The 22,174-nt window shown below is 38.7% G+C and overlaps 1 protein-coding gene across 1 annotated transcript in view; it reads left to right on the top strand.

Moving 5' to 3' along the window:
• The window catches only part of LOC141287648 (uncharacterized), a 45,666-nt gene that overhangs the window by 2,205 nt on the left and 21,287 nt on the right, over positions 1-22,174 (top strand). The window contains exons 3-12 of the mRNA XM_073819798.1: positions 974-1,228; positions 1,326-1,636; positions 6,176-6,245; positions 6,337-6,473; positions 6,537-6,709; positions 8,428-8,634; positions 9,305-9,478; positions 18,210-18,383; positions 18,752-18,922; positions 19,530-19,688. Of these exons, the coding sequence (XP_073675899.1) occupies positions 974-1,228; positions 1,326-1,636; positions 6,176-6,245; positions 6,337-6,473; positions 6,537-6,709; positions 8,428-8,634; positions 9,305-9,478; positions 18,210-18,383; positions 18,752-18,922; positions 19,530-19,688 (1,831 nt within the window). The remainder of the gene's footprint in view (positions 1-973; positions 1,229-1,325; positions 1,637-6,175; positions 6,246-6,336; positions 6,474-6,536; positions 6,710-8,427; positions 8,635-9,304; positions 9,479-18,209; positions 18,384-18,751; positions 18,923-19,529; positions 19,689-22,174) is intronic.

Here is a 22,174-nt window from a genome sequence, read left to right as displayed (position 1 = left end):
GATAGCACCAGATTCAAATATTCATGCTGTTATTATTGATGTTGATATTAATATTATCACGGTACATTACTTTTTGTATATACAGAAGCCAAAGATATTTAGGCTATTTATTTAAAATAGAATATAGGTTAGAATAAGGAATATAGAATATATTAGATATTGAATTAAGATTCCTTAAATAAACAACCAAAATTTAGATATGCTGTTAAATGACAAACTGTGTACTTTGTAAGGGAAACAGGTCAATTTTGCTCAAAGGGAATTAATTATGATTCCCTAGGGAATATACACAAAATCACTGTTCTCTGACTGATCACTGAGTCGGCCGGCAATTCATTGACAGAGCCATATAACATACATTCTGCAATGGATAGTTATATCCAGAATATAGTGAAACCACTATTTATTAGCAAAGTAACAAGGTCAGCAGTTTAAGACATTGACTCATAAGCACAAAACACAAGATACTTCTCTTTTCAATATAAAAAAGGCTTTATTGGATAAATCTAAGGCATATAAACTAATCTAACACATGAACACACACATCCACACAGGCTGCAGAAAGAGAGAGAGAGAGAGATTTGAGATTTCAACAGACCTTTATACAAAAACATAAACACGTTATCCAGACAATCTAGTCAGAAAAAGCATAAATTTAAAAAAAAAAGAAAAGAAAGTAAGAACCAAAACTTAAACAAAAATAGGGGCAAAGACCAGGTTGTTTTCGACAACCTTGCACAAAACTCCACCATAGCACCAAACCAAGTCAAAAGTAGTAAGATCATCCATAGCTTAATAATAACGAAAATCAATAACTATTCTAGATTTTACTGAGTAAAACTGCCAATAAACTGTAACTCACATTTCGTTCAATTCTGTGTTTCCTAGTATTATAGAGAGCCATTTTAGCTTGACCTAATAAAAAGTTCAAAAGTTGAAAATCTTCCCCTTCCTGACCTTTTCCCTCCTACAGTCGGCGAGGCATTCCAGTCTGATGCCGTGAGCCTTGGTCTCCCATCAGGCCCCCAGGAATCTCCCGACCACACAACTTTACCATTCCGTCGTATGTTCCGGCCAGTCAACCTTACTTTTCACCATACAGTCGGCAGGGCCTACCCGTCCGATCAAGAGCTTTGGTCTCCCATCGGATGTCGCGAGAGCCTAACCGACCTTGCAATTTTTCCGTTCCGTCCGACGGTCGGCGAGACTCAACCATCTGATGCCACAAGTCTCGACCTCCCGCCGAACACTATCCGACCCCCCACTTTTCCCCCCACCTGGCGAGGCTTACCCATTTGAGGTTCTGAGTCCTGATCTCCCCTCAGATGTCGGCGAGAGCCCTCCCAGTCGGGTTTTCCCTTCATTCTCCCCGGCCGGCGAGGCTTACCCGTTCGATGCCGCGAGCATTGGTCTCCCGTCGGACTTCGGCAAGAGTTCTCCCGGTCGGGTTCCTATACTTGCCGCCTGCAAGCGGGACTTATACATGCGATGCCATGAGCCTTGGTCTCCCATTGGATGTTGCGAGAGTCCCTCTCACCAGGCGTCCCAAACTCTTTTTATCTGCCAAACTGAGAGGACCCACTCGTCTGACATTCTGAGTCTTGATCTCCTATTGGAGGCTTCATGGGCCTTCTCGGTCAGCCATTTTCCACTAATCAACAGGGGCCGGTCGACCAGAATGGCCCACTTGCCATCATCGCAAACTGCTCCGGTCAAGGCAACACAGGCTCTACTGGTCAGGCCCCTACTGGTCAGGCCCAACCTGCAGCTGGTTGGGCCTACCGACCTGATACAAAAAAAAAAACTCTCCCATCAGGAGTACATAGGCTGTCCCAGCCAGCTAACCAAGCGACTTCTCTCTCTAACTACAGCCCCCGTCAGATCTCAGCGCTTTGGGGGGGATCCTTAGTCTGGCGGCTGTCCTACTCTCCATTGCTTATTTGGGGGGGTACTCTAGGTTCGGGCCATTCCCGAGCTCGGAGCCCTTCCCTGGACAGCACGCCAAACACACTTTACATACTTCAGCTAATTATATGAAAGTGCGAACTCCTGAAATAGATCACTGTGCGTTTCTTGAATAATAATTTGTTACATTTATATAGCGCTTTTCTAGACACTCAAAGCGCTTACAGTGTCAGGGGTCCTTATCCACCACCAGTGTGCAGCATCCACCTGGATGATGCGACAGAAGCCATAGTGCGCCAGAACGCCCACCACACACCAGCTTACTGGTGGAGAGAAGACAGAGTGATGAAGCCAATCGGAATATGGGGATGATTCGGAGGCCATGATGGTCAGAGGCCAATGGGCAAATTTGGGATTTTTAATGACCACAGAGAGTCAGGACCTCGGTTTAAGGTCTCATCCGAAGGACGGTGCTTTTTGGCAGTATAGTGTCCCCGTCACTATACTGGGGTGCTAGGACCCACACAGACCACAGGGTGAGCACCCCCTGCTGGCCTCACTAGCACCTCTTCCAGCAGCAACCTAGTTTTCCCAGGAGTTCTCCCATCCAGGTACTGACCAGGCTCAGCCCTGCTTAGCTTCAGTGGGCGACCAATATTGGGCTACAGGGTGATATGGCTGCTGATGAATAAGCAAGACATCAATTTACTTTTGCTTAGTTATCTCATATAAATGTAACATTTTCCCAACATCTCTATCCGCAATCACATTTAAAGAGGCCATACACATTTCCCCCATAAGAAAAGAAAGGAAAAAACAAAATGGACACAGCCAAAGAAAACAAATAGGAAAATATGTATGTGCTGTCATTACTAGCATTGAGCCTTGGTTGAGCGTTAAGTTTGGCAAGAATCTTCTTTAACCAATACACTTCCTGGTTAGTGAAACCTCCATCACTCCTAAAAGTCTTTGCCTTCTCAATGAATTGCAGAACATATTCTTCAACTCTTACTTTTCTGGCGTTTTTGGTCACCTTAAAAAAGGACTTTATATCTATCTTCTATAGTATAAATCCGGCTAGAAAAACCACTTTGAGGTAAACTGCATGAAACACTGCATTCAGAGAAATCACTCTCGCTCTCTTTTTCAGATTGACTCAAGTCACAATTATGTTTTTTTAGTCAGTTTACCGGCATTCTGTTGCTTTAATCGTCTCTTCAGAGACGTCTTAAAAACAACATCGTCCAAATCCATAAGTTTGATCCTGCTCTATTTTAAGAGACGTTTCCCCTGCAGCTGTAACAGGGTTACAGCTATCTCGCGATTCGTTTGCTACAAACCGCACTGGCTGCTCATCTGCCGGGGAAGACCCGTCTCTTTCCGCGTCAATCGTGTCATTCTCCCTCTCATCAAGCGTGTCAATAGGCAGTATATTTGTAATTATCTCGACTGTCTTTGGTACTAAATCCTGAGGCCGACTTGTTCTGGGTGCATCAACAGCAGCAGGCACAGCAACAACAACATTCTGCATCTTATCATCGTGCGCAGCATTATTTTTCCCACCATCAGCCAGTAAAAAAAAATTATCCGGTGCGGATCAAGTGACCCGTTTCCCCACAAGCAAATCATTTCTCGCTATTTGTTGTGACAAAGATAACATAGTTAAATTTCGTCCTGATGAAAATTTAAAGCCAAATCCAATTAATCCAAATTGCCTTATAGAACCATATAGACATAACGCCTAAAAGACACGACATGCTTTAAAAGCAGGGACTTTAGGAGAAACAATTTTACCATAGCAAGAAATTTTTACTCTCGTTCGAGATAAAGGGTGGCACATTGGACAAAGTTACTCTTTTCGAGGGAGTGGAGTTTTATATGTTCAGTTGACTATTTGTGACCCTGGACCACAAAACCAGTCTTAAGCATTACGTGTATGGTTGTAGCAATAGGCAAAAATACATTGTATGGGTCAAAATTATAAATTTTTCTTTTATGCCAAAAATCATTAGGATATTAAATAAAGATCATGATCCATGAAGAAATTTTGTAAATTTACCTTAAATATATCAAAACTTAATTTTTGATTAGTAATATGCATTGCTAAAAAGAACCCTCAGATTCCAGATTTTCAAATACTTGTATGTCGACCAAATATTGTCATATTCTAAGAAATCATGCAATAATGAAAATAGTGTGTGTGTGTGTGTGTGTGTGTGTGTGTGTGTGTGTGTGTGTGTCGATGACATAATCAAACAGAGGAAAAATGTAATAATACATAATTTTTAGTCATATAGTACAACATCAAAAAGCACGGTGTTTACTATTTGTGTACATTCACAATAAAAACACATCATTTAGCTTTTGTAAAGTAAAGAAAATAAACAGGATGCATTTTCAGGCATATTGGTTTCCTTTCCGTGAACTTGTTTGTGGATCATGTCAAAAAATGAACCAAATGCAACATACTACTTGTTGCACATTTTTTTCTTTTGTTTTGTTCAAATCTGTTACTTGGTTAAAGCACGTCTTAATTATAAAATTAGTAAGATTTTTAATAAAAATGATGGGTTCACAATGTAGCCTAATAAGCCTTATTTGTTTTATGTAATAGCTTATTTTGTTTTTTTTATAAAATAATTATTACTTTATGAACACAAGATTTCTCTTCTGTTTGGTTGAATCACACCAGTTCACCTGGAAAAATTTATTTTTGAATTTCAAGACTGTTAAAAAGTTTTTGTTTTTCAGTTCAGATTTGTCTTGACACCAACTTTTCAGCAAAGTTGTGAGAAAGGGTTTTGCATTTGTGCCACTGCTCAGTCCACTTAGTGTGCTTCCTTATCAACTATACAGACACGAATATTGACTTTATTTCATAGACATTCATTTGACAAAAGAACATACAGCCAACTGAGATTAGGAATGTCTATGATGGAAATGTAGAGACATTGTAAATGGGCACTGTACACATGCTACATGGAATTAGTTTTTGGTATTGGGACATTTTAATAAGAAAGAGTACAAGTGCATGAACACAGTTTTGGGTCATATACAGATTCCAGTATTGGTAAATTAATTCCTACTGTTCATCGTATTCATCTTTCTATAGTGACTATTTCTGTTTAAAATATACATATTTTAATTAGTATATACATACACGTATGCACACACGCAAATTAAAACTACATAAATATGGATACAGACCTAAATTTCATAGTAAATCTCACTAATGTAGTGAACAGTGTTTATAATGAATTCAGAATTTCACAACAGTTCTGTGGTCTGCCATAAACTCAAGAGCAGAGAAAAAAAGAAAAAGAAGAAAACTAGTGGAGTAGTTGCCCACTCACCCAATAAAATAAACTGTTATTGATAAAGCAATATAACATTAATAAAATATATGATTACTTATGAGGAAAAGATTATAAAATGCAAACAAAGCAAATGTGAGCATAATTATGTCATGACTAATAATTGAAGAGAACTATAATTTTATTCAGATTTATATTATTTTAGTATGTTTGTACCTGTTTTACTGTTAACACTGTTTAAACACACAGTTTTATAAATGAAAATAAAAAGAATGTACAAAAATACAAACTTTAAGGTAATCCCTAATCTGATCTGTTTGTAATTAACTGAATCTGAAGAGTGTGTTCTTTTTCTCTACAGGTTGAGAAATTGTAGTATCACAGATGATGGTTTTGCTGCTCTGACTTCAGCTCTGAGATCAAATCCCTCACACCTGAGAGATCTGAATCTGTCTGGAAATAAACTAAAAAATTCAACAGTGAAGTTACTCTCTGCTGTACTGGAGAATAAACATTGTAAACTGGAGAACCTGGGGTAAGATTATGATGCTCACAGATAAGACGTAAAGTGTAAATGTAATGTAAAGTATAAATTAAGTCTTCAGTCTCTTTCTGCTGCTGTGAGTTCAGATGATTAAGCTGTAAATGATTGAACACGAGTTGACATAACACAGACATAGGTAAGGTAATAGTATCTTGCAGGTGGAGCGGGACACCGAAGAACATAGATAGAACATCACAGTCCAAGTCCAGGTAAGTAGTCGGGTGGCAATGCAGGGTAACATTGATGAGACCAGACAGTGAGTGCTTGTGAAATGTTGGTTTATATGGAAGTCCATATTTAGTGATTGCAGGTGCATGTGATTAGAATTCTGGTGATTGAGATGGTGTTGGTGAAGTTATGGCATTTTGTGTTGTGGTGTTAGCTTATTCTCTGACAGTACTCCCTCCTCCAGGGCCGGCTCCAGAAGACCTCAGAGGATAATGACGTGGACGACCTTGGCACCTGGGTGCTGGATGATTCAGGTGATATTGATGGAACTCTGTGAGCAAGGAGGAATCCCAAATGTCATCACAAGACAACCCAGTGTCTTCCTCTGTTCCATACCCCTCCCAGTCCACCAGCTACTCAAGGCAGCCAGCTTGGCTAAGGGAGTCCAGGATGATGTTCACTTTGTAGATGTACCCTTCTTCAGATTCTACTGGAGGAGGTATGTCAGCATCACCAGATCCTGTGGAGGAAGGAACCAGAGGGTAAGTATAAGGTTTGAGTAGTAATATGTGGAATGTGGATGATATACAGTACTGTGCAGGTAGGTGGGGATGGTAAGTGAGTTCATTCATTTGACACTGGATGGCAAAGAAACCGATGTAAAGAGGACTCAGACAGGGGAGTCGGAGACAGATGTCCCTGGTGGAGATCCAGACCAAACTGCAAACAATCCCAAACCCTCTCGCTTACCAGTGGTTCACAGCTGGGACTTCCAAAGGTTCACCTGACCAGAGAAACAGGAGCGATTATATTCTGGTGTTACAAAGTTACGGAATGTATGTTGAAAAAAGACTTCAGCAGTCTCCATGGAAGAGAGAAGGCCCTTAAAGGGTCATGAAACACCCTATTTCAGCACCGGTTAGTTCTCACCACAGTTTTAAAAATGCTACAAAAGTGGGTGTGGTGCTCATAATCCTTCCTTTATGTAGAACAGCCTCAGGCAGAAGGTCAATAGCACAGTCTTGTGGGTGGTGTGGTGGTAGTTTTGTGGCAAGCTGCTTATACTAAATACTTCCTGGGACACCCAATATTCGTGGGGAATTTCAATTTTCTAACACTGAAGAATGTTGTGGTTTGTGGAAGGCTAACTGGAGCAAACACATGATGAAGACAGTTCTGAAGACATCTGTCACTCCATCGTAAGATGTACCCATTGGCCAAGGAGATGATGGGTTGATGTTGTTCCATCCACAGGTGTCTCAGGATAACCTCTGTGGTACAGAGTGATGGTTGTAGTGCGATGGGTGATGATACCCCTGTCCAGAGGTTTTCCCAGAATAGTATTGATGTTTAGTGGGTGTGAGCAGGGGATTTTCCTGAGGTTAAGACTTTTGAGGCAGTACTTGGAGATGAAGTTCCCCATGGAACCAGAGTCAATAACGACTTCCATTGAAACAAGTGTTTTATTAAGTATAAGGTGTATAAGGTGATCCTAGTACTATTTCAGAAACATTGGTTATGGTACTCGCCACTGGGTAAGGGGTCATACTGGGCACCCAATGCAATCCACTGCAAGCCTTCACCGTCTTAGAGAAGGTCGCAGGTTAGGTCATAGCACACAATCCAGTGAATGAGAAGGTGCAGAGTTGGATGGTGAGAGTGACAGTTGTAGTGTTTGAACTAGTTATGCAAAGAGATCAGAAGAAGGATTAGCTGTGTTGCTGCACTCCATAATATTCAAGGTCTGGTCTTCCATCACAACACAGAAGAAGAGACTCAGAGAATACAGTTAAAAGTTTTTTGCCAGGAATTCAGAATCGACAGCAGGTAAGGTAATGGTATCTTGCAGGTGGAGCGGGCCAGAGAAGATGGCAATGCATGGCAATGTTGACAAGACCAAACAGTGAATGATTGTGAAGTGTTGGCTTATATGGAAGTTCATAATTAGTGATTGCAGGTGCATGTGATTAGAATTCATGTGATTGAGATTGTGTAGGCAGAGTGATGGGATCTCATGCTGTTGTATTGGCTGAGTCTGTGACAGTAACTACATGGGTTAAGGATAGATTTAGGGGTATTGTTCAGGGTTAGTACCTAGTTTTTACCCAGTTATTGTAATTGTGATTATAAGTAAATAGTATGTACATGTGTGTAAAATAAAGTGCTACCAGTCCAATGATTCGTTAAACATACTGAGCTGTACTACGCGTTTCTAATTTCTCTTTAATAATGTATTTTCTGCTAAATTTAACTGAGAGATTGAAGCGTGTGTAATTGTTCTTTACAGATCTGGAAGGTGTAATCACTCAAAAATCATTATGCCTAATTATGAGGAAAATAGAAGTTGCATAAAGAGCAAAAAATGTAATGTAATAACAGATAATTGAAGGGAAAACTGGTGTCATTCACAATTATTTTTTTGTTATTTTCTTCGTATCCCTGAACTGTAGCTACTGTTAACACACAACAATGCAAACAGTACATGGCTTTTTAAAGACAAACACATGAGTGTGTCATTGTTCTCTACAGGTTGCGTAATTGTAGTATCACAGATGAAGGTGGTGCTGCTCTGACTTCAGCTCTGAAATTAAACCCCTCACACCTGAGAGATCTGGATCTGTCGGGAAATACAGTAGGAGGATCAACAATGAAGATACTCTCTGATGTACTGAGGAATAATCGCTGTAAACTGGAGAAACTCAGGTAAATCTCTTCACTTTAAACAAACTGAACCTCAACAGTCAGTAGTATGTAAAATGAAGAATAATCTCAGTTCATTCTTGTAGTTTATTTTATTGAGTTTATTTCAAAAGGGACCATGTACAATTTTAACATAAATGTTTCCATTTCATGCATTGTACTGAATTTAGCCGCTGGCTAATTTTCATTTGCAGTCCCCTGGCAGGTAAACATAGAACACCATAAAACACCATACACATACAATACAGTAATACTTATACATCTTCTATCAGGGCCACAAAGAACAATAAAAATGACAATGAAAATGACGTTAATTACGTTCATCTTCTGCAGGGACTATTTCTGTTTAAAATGCAACCATGTGTGTTTACTTGGCTATCAAAATGAGGGAGTTCCATAGCGTAATGTTATTTTTATATTCGGCTAGTTATAATTAGTATAACCTAGCCCTAGCAGAAAACATTATGTATTTGCACAATTACGAAAAAAATTAATCACTAAATACCATTTTAACAAATGAGGACATCCCCAAAAGGAGGTTTCGTCAGAATTAGCACACTTTTGGATACAAAATTACAAACGTTTATTTGAAATGTACACACTTTAAGGTAATTCCTAATCTGATCTGTGTCTTATGAACTAAGACTGAAGAGTGTGTCATTGTTCTCTACAGGTTGTATAATTGTTGTATCACAGATGAAGGTTTTGCTGCTCTGACTTCAGCTCTGAGATCAAACCCCTCACACCTGAGAGATCTAGATCTGTCTGGAAATACAGTAGGAGATTCAACAACAAAGCTGCTCTCTTCTGTACTGGAGGATAATCACTGTAAACTGGAGAAACTGGGGTAAATGTCTTCACTTTAAACAGACTGAACCTCAACACAATCAGAGTTTGAGAAATGAAGAATATTCTGAATTCATTCTTAGAGTTTATTACATTCATCTTCTGCAGTGACTATTTCTGTTTAAAATATACAAGTTTACTTTTATTTTTATATACAGCTAGTTATAAATAATATATCCAGGGGTTAGACCAGGCTGGGCCATTTGGGGCTAAGCGCCAGCACATAGATTTGCACTAGTAACTCTTTTTCAAAAATATAGGCTACATTCATTTACAACTTTATTCTTACTAATTCAAGTGATGATTCTAATGTATTGCCTTCTCAGCACACAATAAATGAGGTCAACCTCTAAAATGTACAAGATTATATCAGACCTTCAGCCACTCGCCACTTTGGTTTGAAGTGTACGTAAGGTTTCTTCAATTTATGTTTTTTGCACTTGTATTATGCAGATATTATTAGGTAAAAAGGATATAGCTTACAAACTTCTTCAAAAGGTAGCATAGGTCTGCATTAGTCACTACTTAGCTAGGAATGTGTAGGCTACCTGTTTGTTGACACAGGGTAAGAGTTGTGAAGCAACTGTCTATGCTTTTGAAATGTTTTTTTTTTTTTTTAATAAACTAAATTCCAGTTTAATTTCTAATACCTGACTGGGTAACTGTCAGGGTTGTGTGCAGGACGAGACGAGACGAAAGACAAGATTAACAATTAACAATCTATTTAATATAATACTTCAAAGGATCAATGCAGGAACAGGCAGGAACACACATCACAAAACTTTAAAGACCGACATGAACTGAAGATACAAACAGACTTTTAAAGGGTGACTAGATGATTAAACACAGGTGACACAGATGACTAATAATTAAACACAGGTGATGGGGATGATAGGCTGATGAGGGTGAAACCAAAAATGACAACATGACAGGGGGAGACCAGATGAACAGACAGGACTGTGACATTACACCCCCCTCCGAAAAGGCGCGTCCTCACGCCGTGGGGAACAACAAAAAAAAAAAAAAAAAAAAAAAAAAAAAAAAAAAAAAGAGAAGGGGAGCGAAAAAACAGAGTCCATGTGGGAGGAGGCTTTGGCGGAGGACGGCACCCCTGGAGGGGGACAACAAACAAAGTCAACAGAGTCCAGGGGGGCGACGAAGGTGGGAGGAGCCAGGGAAGAAACAGGAGGGACCCGGAGCAGGAGGCACAGAGCAAGACCCAGGCCACAGCCATGAAGATCCATGGTGAAGGATGAGCCCGAGGCGGAGACGGAGAGCCGAAGATCCTGGGCGACACCGAGGATCCGGAGGGCCAAGGCGGAGCCAGAGGCTCTGGCGACCAAGGCGGAGGCGGAGATCCAGAGGGCCGCGGTGGAGCCGGAGCGACAGAGGACTGAGGTGGAGCCGGGGGGAGGGAGGAGCCCAACGGAGCGACGAGGCGTAGCCAGAGGAGTAGAGTCCGTAGGCGATGGCGGGACGACAACCGACCAAGGCGGAGCCGGAGGGACGAGGAAGCCCGGTGGAGCTGGTGGGCCGACGGGCGACGCTGAAGATGAGGGAGCTGAGAGCCGTGGTGGAGCCGCAGGGTCGGAGGGCCGAGGCGGAGTTCTGGACTCTGAGGCTGGAGGTGGAGATGAGGGATCCTCCAGCCGAGACGCCGATGGAAGCTGGCAGACCTGCGGCGAGCCCACTGCACAGATGGAGGACTGAGGGTGAGCAGGGGGACTGACAGGTGACAGCGGGGTTTCTGGAAGGCTGGATGGAACCAGCAGAGATTCAGGATGGCTGGACGGAACCAGCGGAGATTCAGGATGACTGGACGGAACCAGCGGAGACTCAGGAGGGCTGGACGGAACCAGCGGAGATTCAGGATGGCTGGACGGAACCAGCGGGGATCCAGGATTAGGCAGAAGAGGGCGGGTGGGTGGGAAGTTCAGGCAGGCCAGTGTTTCTGAGAAGAAGTCTATTAAATCCCCAGAGTGTTGCTCAAGCTCACCCCCAGTGGTGGTGCAGTGGGCAGGGCTCTCTACCGCCCTCTCTTGCTCCACGCAGCACTCCACCGTCGCAGATGTAGAGGTCGGCTCACGCTCTTGGTCGGAGGTTTTGATCCCATCGGCAGTCCATACTGTGGCCGCTCCGGGCTCAGGCTCTCCGTCCGCGGTGAATGCGGGCTCATACTCTGCATGTCGGGGTGATGTTTGGCTGGGCTCTGGGTCTGGAGTGGGGCTGGTGTCATCCTTCGCGGTCAACGAAGCTCTGCTGGACACCAGCACCCACTCGATGTAACCGGCGAGGCTCTCTCGAGGACCCTCCCCGGACAGCTGCGCTTTAGTGGCGATGTTAAGTCCTGCACGGAAGAACGTGCACAGGCAGCGGTCCGGGTAATGCGTCATCGGCGCGAGGTACATAAAGTCACTTATGTGGTCCTCGAGAGAGCGGTTCCCCTGCTCCAGCAGGATGATGCGGACAGCAGGGATATTCATAAGGGAAAAAAAAATAAAACAAACACTGATTCAAAAAACGGAAAAGAAACGCAGGGGAAGACGCCGTGAACTGTTTTGGGTCGGTCTTTCTGTCAGGGTTGTGTGCAGGACGAGACGAGACGAAAGACAAGATTAACAATTAACAATCTATTTAATATAATACTTCAAAGGATCAATGCAGGAACAGGCAGGTACAGGCAGGAACACACATCACAAAACTTTAAAGACCGACATGAACTGAAGATACAAACAGACTTTTAAAGGGTGACTAGATGATTAAACACAGGTGACACAGATGACTAATAATTAAACACAGGTGATGGGGATGATAGGCTGATGAGGGTGAAACCAAAAATGACAACATGACAGGGGGAGACCAGATGAACAGACAGGACTGTGACAGTAACACTTTCTATGAAGCCCATATTTATAATACATTATAAGGAATTATAATGAATATATAATATGTTTTATCATTGTATGAATATTCATAAGAACTGTTTTAATGTATAATAATATTTACTTATTTGTAGTTTTAGCTTTTAAGAGTATGATGATTTATAACAACAGTGAACATGTTGCAACCAAATAAGTTACAATGGATTATATTTCTCATGGTTATAATGTATTATAAGTCTAATAACTTGCCATCCGTCTTATGCTACTTTACTTAAAGCAATCAATGACCATTTATAAGTATAGTAATAATATATATTTTTCTCAAAACAGCCATAAGATCAGATATCAGATCAGATGAATGCGTAGTATGACACATTTGATATGAACTATTTTTATTGTAATATCAGTTTGATTATTTTGATACCTTTTGGACAGCTGTTGGTAAGTAACTCACCAACTACATGTCAACTAGCAGTCATTGGAATATTATATCTGCTAAAAATATTTATTTTGATGGTTCCCCAACAGACAAACTGACTACAAGTAACTTTGCAAGTGTTTCAACATTCTACCTAGGCATGGGCCGGTATAAGATTCTGACGGTATGATAACCTTGGATAAAAATATCACGGTTTCACAGTATCACGGTATTGTAATTACTGCTCTACAATGTTATATTTAAATGTCTGGGTAAAAAAAACATTTTTTTTTTTTTTTTACTGAACAGTATATTTTATTTTAGGAAACATATAGAACATTTTGTAACATGGAACATCAGGCAAAATAATTAAAATAAATATGTGAATCTTCTTAATTAAATTAAATTTCAGTCACTTGTGTGAGCCTAAGCCTGCAGCTCAACAATAATCAACAAAATAAAATTTTCAAAAACAAATCCTTCTAAATGGAAAAAATGCAATCACTAATCAAAGCAAAAATATAACCATTAGTGACAGTTCAAAAAATAAACAAATACTCAAAGACACGTTAGAGCCAGTGAGTTTTTTTTTTTTTTTAATGCCATGATTTTGAAAAGATGTTAAAGGTGCACTGTGTAATATTTAAGATGATCTCTAGACAGAGGCGCAATAACTATGTTTTCAGGGGTGCATAAAGACCTTAATGAACCATTATGTTTTTATTAACTTAGAATTATCAGCTTGCGAAAAAGACACAATGATGAACAAGTAACAGTAATATTCACAATAACATAGTTTTATTGAATGATTAAGTAAATATAATTCCTTAAATTACGTTTTAAAAGAAATCTCACTATTCGTTGCTGTCAAAAAAGGTGAGATTTTAATCCTGTGGCTTCCGTAGTTCTGTAAAGGGAGGGGTGAGCGGTGGACTGTTGCAATTCACAACCTCGCCACTAGATGCCGCAAAAACCTTCACACTGCACCTTTAACGTGGCAGAAGGCTTAAAAGCAAAGACGTGATTTTACTTTAACTTAATTGTTGTACTAATGTTCAATCACAGAAACGTAAAGTTAGTACATATAGTCTGCTATTCCCCACTCTGTGTTGTGAGGGTTCACCTCCCTCGGCCATCCTGAACTTATATCACTGCTGAGTCTCACTGACTGTGGAATGGATCACGTGCACAATCACAGACACGTGCCTGCCAGCACTAACCGGTGAGGGAGGGGCTGCATTGTTTTCTCTGCAGGTACGCACACACACAACCTAGTAGGGAGTCCAGTGCTTTCTCTTTGACGACACAGAAAATGCACATATCGCAGGAACGGTATAACTTTTTTTGTTTGCGGTTTTGAAACCGTGACTTTTCAAACCGCGGTAAACCTTGAAACCGGTTATCATCCCATGCCTAATTTCTACCTACCCTAACCTTAACCTACGACCACTAATACTCCAATGAGAGTTAGCTGACATGTAGTGGCAAAGTTGCTTATTAGTCAATAGACTAAGGGGACCATCAATACATGGGCGACGGAAGCAAAATAAATGTGGGTAGGTCCTCCCCCAGAAAAAAATACTGTAGAATATCAAAGTCCCTTTAAAGTATTCTATAGTCTTTGAATATATGCCATTTTCTGTAGTCTGGTGCCTTTTATTTAATGTGTTTTTACACAATGCAAATAGGCCATATTTACAAATATTACAAAAGACGGCTATAGAAGAACATTTTCAGTGGCGTAAGTGATAATATGACTATCATATCGTTTTTGACGCGGGAGACCTGAGTTCGCGTCCGCCTTTTGGTGAAATCATTTTCGAAATCGTCTCCCTTTTCACTTATATCATATCGGAAAGGCATTTGTTTATTTGTAAATTAATTAAGTAATCGAAAAGTTGAAATAAAGTATCAGCTAGGGTTAGGTGTTTCTGAGCAGAAGTTACGCTGCTTTACTTTGCTGCGACTAGTGAAAATCCGGAATGAGTTTAATTGATATGGACTCTGAATAAGCCAAGTGGAATGAATTTGAGGAAACCACAGCATGTAATTTAAGGCTGTAGCTAAATGGAGTTTAACTTATTAAAGCATACCTCATACAGTGGATTTGACTGAGTCTAACGGCGCTCTGAAAAGTGCAAAGACATACTCGCTGAATTAGGAACGGTAAAAGTGGGTGGGTCCAATATCATTGGTCTTCAAAAGTGGGTGGGTCCTGTCCCACCAAAGTACAATGGTTCCGACGCCCATGCATCAATATAAAATGTAACTTAACATATGAATATTACTTTTTTTTTTCAGTTGAAATTATTAACTAGCTTACATCAGAATTAATATTAGCCTCACAGGGAACACTCCACACCTAACCTCTTACAAGATGTGGTAAGATGCTGTGAAGATCTTAAATAATAAATGTCAAGATATATAGTCCATTATAAATGTAAAATTAGATTTAACACGGTGTTCATTGTGTGTTATAAATAATCATAATCTTAAAAGTTATGTATTATAATTGTTGCTATGATTATTTATAAGATATAACATATTATAAGGTTTTTATAATGCATTATGCATTCATTATAATGCCGTAAGAATGCCCTTATAATGTATTAGAAATATGGGCTTTAAAGAAAGTGTTACCTGACTGTTTTACTCATAATTTTTGTATTTATATTATCTACTTTATTGGTATCCTATTTCATATATTTGAGACTGACACCAAATAGAGAGCCCAGGCCTAGAGAAAGGTTATATTGCCAGAAACTAGAATGATTTTGATCAGCATTTTAGTGTTCATAACAGAGGGTTTGTTATATTTTACAGGTTGTCAATTGATATAAGATTTTGTAGGCTTTGCTTATGCATGTGCACCCCTTGCTTGAAAGCCTGAAATCACAGAGACTCTGCATATAACAAATCCCAATTTAACCCCTGAGTCAGGCTTGGGCATCGAGAACCGGTTCCAACTTGGAACCGTTAAAAAAATAACGATGCCATTGGAATTGTTTATAAAATTTGTTTTCGATTCCGATCATCGGTTCCAAACACGCAAGTTTTGGTTTCCATTGTGGCCACCGTATTTCCGGAAGTGCTTGCCGTGCGCTTGTTCAGTTGCAGCTATGGGGAACGGTAAGCGGCGCTCAAAAGTGTGGCTTTATTTCACCCTAAAAAAGCCTGGGTCGGCACAGTGCAACACATGTGACAAAATGATATCTTGCACGGGAGGATGCACTACGAATATGACAAAACACCTACGCCTGCATGATGTACAAATTAAGGAGTGTAGCGTGTTTGACGTGCTGCGCAGGTCCACTGTCTCGTCCTCCTCCGGTGTTGTGCCCATTTTCGACCCCTGCCAAATTATTACCCCCTCTCGTTGAAATCGCTACCTGATTGCCTAATCCTAACCCCACCCCTAATCCTAACCCCTCCCTCACACCTAACCCTAAACCTACCAATAATAGGGGGGTAGTAATCTGGCGGGGGTCAGAATTTGGCATAACAACCCTGCTGCCTGGTGGTGGAACCAGCGCATGACTTATCCTTTAATGTCAAACATAGCCTTTTGAACGGGTTTTCTCAACTGCCGGTGACACAATCTGTGCTCATGGCCGTAGCCAGCTATGAGATCACCAAGGTCCGGACCTCGGTCATTTTTTTTTCAAAAATAAAATGTTAAGCTCTCTGAATGATTATTTAGCCGTTTAAACCACCTCATATCACATGAGTGTTTGCAATTCATGTTGCTGCGAGAAGCTAAACGCAGTGAACTGGGCTTGAGAGCTTTGAGAACTGGGCTTTGTTGCCAGATCCACCTATTATACGTGTTTTTTGACTCATTTTTCCAATTTAGTGTGACACTTTGGGACGTATATAAAGTGGAAAGTTGAGCGTTAGTGTTAGTGATATATTAATCTTATTTACAAAACACAAGCTTTGAACTTATTTCGGATATCTTTTTCTTTCTTTAATTGCTTCTTTTTCGTAGCAAAATCTGGCAACATTGTACATTCATAAAAAAGCTTATAGACAATCTGTAACTTAATTGCTGACAGGAAGATAGCACAATCGGTAAGACAAACACAGTGATCATCGTTAATATCTGAAATAAATGTATAACACTATCAAAAACAATAGCATACCAATCTGTTTGTTAAATAAGCTACTATGCCAAATAACGTTAACGCTACTGGCCAGCAGGAAGACGTCTCATGCTCTTTAGTTAACCTTAATTCGTCAACAAACAATAATTAAAGAAGTGTTTCTCAACTTTTGGGTCGCAAAAACGTTTTGAGTGGGTCGCAGAGTGTGCAGTCAAAGAAACAACAAACCTAATTCTGTTTTTTTCTGACGCTGGACTATTATTTTGAAAGATGTGCATGAAATTCTAAAATTATTTTACTTCTTATAAAATAAAAATTCCCTCAGCTATAAAAAAAAAAAAAAAAAAAAATTCCAGTCCTGTCAGTCATACTGTGCTCGTTGCGCGCACTCTTTAATTACACGTGCAAATTTACCATGGTAACAGACCTTATTAGTGCTTTTGTGGGTGTTATTGTAGCACAATTCTTAACACCTTACTTCGGACCTCACTAATTTTCAAACCCTGGTTACGGCCTTGTCTGTGCTGAACGTTCACGGATACAGCCTGAGAAGGCAGACATGCTCATATTTCTGAACAAGAACTGTTTTTAATGAATGAAGTTTATACATGTACAGAGAGTCCAGACCAGGGTGCAAGTTCTGCATATATAAATCTGTTTTTTGGTCTGGTGCATTCCTAATTTTCTCCTACATGGGCTGCAGCTCCTAAAACTAAAACTCATATTGAATCAAAATAAAATTATCCTCTGTGAAATCAAATGAGCCTGTGACATGTTTTGACTCCAGCCCACAAAGAATCGGAATTGAGAATCGAAAAGAACCGAAATCGAAAGGAAGAATCGGAATCGGAATCAGAATCGTTCAAATCAAAACGATGCCCAACCCTACCCCTGACTATAACCTAACCTAAGAGAAAACATTCTGCATTTTTACAGTAATAGATAAATCTTTTTTTTTTTTAAGTTATATTTTTGTGCCTTTAATGGACTGGACAGTAGAGAGTTGACAGAAAATCAATGGGCAGAGAGAGGGGGGAAATCGAGGCGGGAATCGAACTTGGGTCGCTGTGAGCACAGTTGCGCTATATGTTGGCATACAAACCACAAGCCTATCGGCGCCGACCAGATAAATCATTTAATCTTTATACCATTTTAAATAATCAGAATGTCCTCAAAAGAAGATTTTGGCAGACATTTTGACTTCTGGGTACAAATTTGTCCCCAAAATATGGTTAAGTACAGTGGGTGTATACTTTTAAATAAGCTAATTGCTCATCTGATCAGTGTGTTATGAACTGAGACTGAAGAGTGTGTCATTGTTCTCTACAGGTTGAGTGATTGTAGTATCACAGATGAAGGTTTTGCTGCTCTGACTTCAGCTCTGAGATCAAACCCCTCACACCTGAGAGATCTGGATCTGACTAAGAATAATCTAGGAGATTCAACGATGAAGCTGCTCTCTGCTGTACTGGAGAATAATCACTGTAAACTGGTGACACTGGGGTAAATCTCTTCAGTTAAACACACATTATCTCAACACAGCCTGAAGTATGAGAAATAAAGAATACTCTGTTTATTCTTAGAATTCATCATGTTCATCTTCTGCAGTGACTATTCCTGTTAAAAAATGCACACACACATTTTTGCATTTTTACATACAAATAAATAAAAGATTGTATTCACTTTATATTGCTTTAACAAATGAGGACATCCGTAAAGGAGGTTTCATCAGATTTAGCTCACTTGGTAAAAATTTGTCTGCAACAATACACACCTTTATTTAAAAGGTACACACTTTTAAATAAGGTAATAGCTAATCTGATTCATTTGTCATAAACTGAGACTGAACAGTGTGTCATTGTTTTCTACAGGTTAAGTAATTGTAGTATCACAGATGAAGGTGGTGCTGCTCTGACTTCAGCTCTGAGATCAAACCCCTCACACCTGAGAGATCTGAATCTGTCTGGAAATATACTAGGAGATTCAACAATGAAGCAGCTCTCTGCTCTACTGCTTGACCCTCACTGTAAACTGATAGTGAAGTAAGATTATGTATGGTACTCACAGATGAAACACAATCTAAAGTATAGTTAAATTGTTTAGTCTCTTTCCGCTGCGATGAATTCAGCTGATTGAGCTGGAAGAGATTGAATACACGAGCTGCTGCTCCTCACTAACTACTGCACAATATTTAAATCACTTCACTTTAAAAAGACCCAATCTCAACACAGCCAGAATTTAGAAATGAAGAATATTCTGACAGCTCATCACATTCATCTTCTACAGGGACTTATTATAATCTAACCATAACCCTAAAAGAAAACATTCTGCATTTTTACATTAAAAAACTTCCTTAGGGTTCAGCCAGGCAAACCTAATTCAAAGCAAATCCCTCTGCACCTGACCAATTAATCACAGATCTATTTGAAACAATACAATTGATTAACAACACCTTTTTGTTGGGTTTTTAATCAGTCCTAAACATTGGAAACATTAATTTCAAAGGGTATAGAAATTATCTTTTTAAACACGAACTAAACATGACTTGATTTTCAACATTTTCAATATTTCATAAATGTGCTTTTGTTTTACAGTATTCACAAAATTTCACACTTTGATTTGATTTTTTATTTTTGAATCTTATCACAGTTTGACAGATCAAGGTTGGGGTGCTCTGACTTCAGCTCTGAGATCAAACCCCTCACACCTGAAAGATCTGGATCTGTCTGAAAATAAACTAGGAGATTCAACCATGAAGATGCTATCTGCTGTACTGGAGAATAATCACTGTAAACTGGAGAAACTGAGGTAAATCTCTTCCCCTTAAACAGACTGAACCTTAAGATGTCAGAAGTTTGAGAAATGAAGAATATTCTGAATTCATTCTTAGAGTTCATCACGTTCATCTTCTGCAGTGACTATTTCTGTTTAAAATATACACATAGAAGTTAATTTTATTTTTATATACAGCTAGTTATAAATAATATATCCAGGGGTTAGACCAGGCTGAGCCGTATGGGGCTAAGCGCCAGCACATAGGCTTACACTACTAACTCATCAGTGGACTTTCCTCATTTTCAAAAATATAGTCTATATATATATTTTTTTTATTAAACTTACTAATTCAAGCAATGATTCCAATGCATTGCCTTCTCAGCACATAATAAATTAGGTCAACCTTTAAAATGTAAAAGATTATACCAGAACTTCAGCCAGTCTTCACTTTGGTTTGACGTGTATGTAAAGTTTTATTCAATTTATGTTTTTTTGCACTCGTATTATGCAAATATTGTTAAGAGGATGAAGCTTACAGACTTCTTCGAAAGTAGGATAGGTCTGCATTATTCACTATTGAGTCACTACTTGTAGTTTACAACGTGTAGGTTATCTGTTTGTTGACACAGAGTAGGATTTGTGAAGCAACAGTCTATGCTTTTGAAACATTTTTTTTTTATTAACTAATTTCCAGTTTAATTTCTAATACTGGGTAACGCTTTCTATGAAGCCCATATTTATAATACATTATAAAGGTATTCTTAAGGCATTTTAATGAATGCATAATGCATTATAAAAAAACTCTATAATATGTTTTATCATCTTATGAATATTCATAAGAATCATTTTAATGTATTATACTATTTACTTATTTGTAGTTTTAGCTTTTGAGAGTATGATGATTTATAACACCAATGAACATGTTGCATCCACTTAAGTTACAATGGATTATATTTCTCATAGTTATAATGTATTATGTCTATAATGTATTAAGTCTCATATCTTGCCATCTTTCTTATGCTACATTACTGAAAGCAATCAATGACCACTTATAAGTATAGTAATAATAATAAAAAATATTTTTCCTCAAACAGCCATAAGATCAGATATCAGAATGTGTAATATGACACATTTGAACTATTTTTATTATAATATCAGTTTTCATAATTCATAATATCATAATTTGATGGTTCCCCAGCAGACAATCTGACTACAAGTAACTTTGCAAATGTTTCAACATTCTATTCTACCTACCCTAACCTTAACCTACGGCCACTAATACTCCAATGAGAGTTTGCTGACATGTAGTGGCAAAGTTGCTTATAGTCAATATACTAAGGGGACCATCAATATAAAATGTAACTTAACATATAAATATTACTTTTTTTTCAGTTGAAATTATTAACTAGCTTACATCAGAATTAATATTAGCCTCACAGGGAACACTCCACACCTAACCTCTTACAAGATGTGGTAAGATACTGTGAAGATCTTAAATAATAAATGTCAAGATATATAGTCCATTGTAAATGTAATATTAGATTTAACACAGTGTTCATTGTGTGTTATAAATAATCAAAATCTTAAAAGTTATGTATTATAATTGTTGCTATGATTATTTATAAGATATATTTTAAGGTTTTTATAATGCATTATGCATTCATTATAATGCCTTAAGATTGCCCTTATAATGTATTAGAAATATGGGCTTCAAAGAAAGTGTTACCTGACTGTTCTACTCATAATATTTTGTATTTATATTATCTACTTTATTGGTATCCTATTTCACATATTTGAGACTGACACCAAATAGAGAGCCCAGGCCTACAGAAAGGTTATATTGCCAGAAACTAGAATGATTTTGATCAGTATTTTATTGTTCATAACAGAGGGCTTGTTATATTTTACAGGTTGTCAATTGATATAAGATTTTGTAGGCTTTGCTTATGCATGTGCACCCCTTGAAAGCCTGAAATCACAGAACCTCCACATATAACAACAATAGTTTTTTAGTTCTTCACTGTCGGTCTTTACTGAGACAACAATTATTGTCATTGAGGTAATTTATTTATTTTTTCTATTTCCAAAAACAATGTGTAAAAAGTCACCACATTATCAATTGTATGATTTTTTATGAATGACAAACAGTTAATTGTTATAGAAACCCTAAACGATAACCTAGGCTAATATGTAGACAACATTGTTTTTGTTTGTAAAATACCTTACTAGATTAAGATTTCCATGAAATGGATGTAAATGGTTTAACATAGGCCACAAAACTAGACACACAAACCTCAATAACGGTGGCAATCAACAGGTATTATTTAAATTTATTTATTGAGGGAAAGCCCCTTGAGATGCTCCATCTCATTTTCGAGGGGGTCCCTATAACGCATACATAAAACAATACAAAATACAACACAAGTCATTAACAAAACAAAACATACATATAATCTACAACTATATCAAAAAAGGCATGTACATACAAAATAGTATACATTTTAGTACAATAATGAAAA

Source organism: Garra rufa, chromosome 15 (genome assembly GCF_049309525.1).
Source record: "Garra rufa chromosome 15, GarRuf1.0, whole genome shotgun sequence".
Classification (NCBI taxonomy): Eukaryota; Metazoa; Chordata; class Actinopteri; order Cypriniformes; family Cyprinidae; genus Garra; species Garra rufa.
The sequence above is the reverse complement of the archived record's forward strand: the minus strand, read 5'-3'. Positions and strand labels throughout refer to the sequence as shown.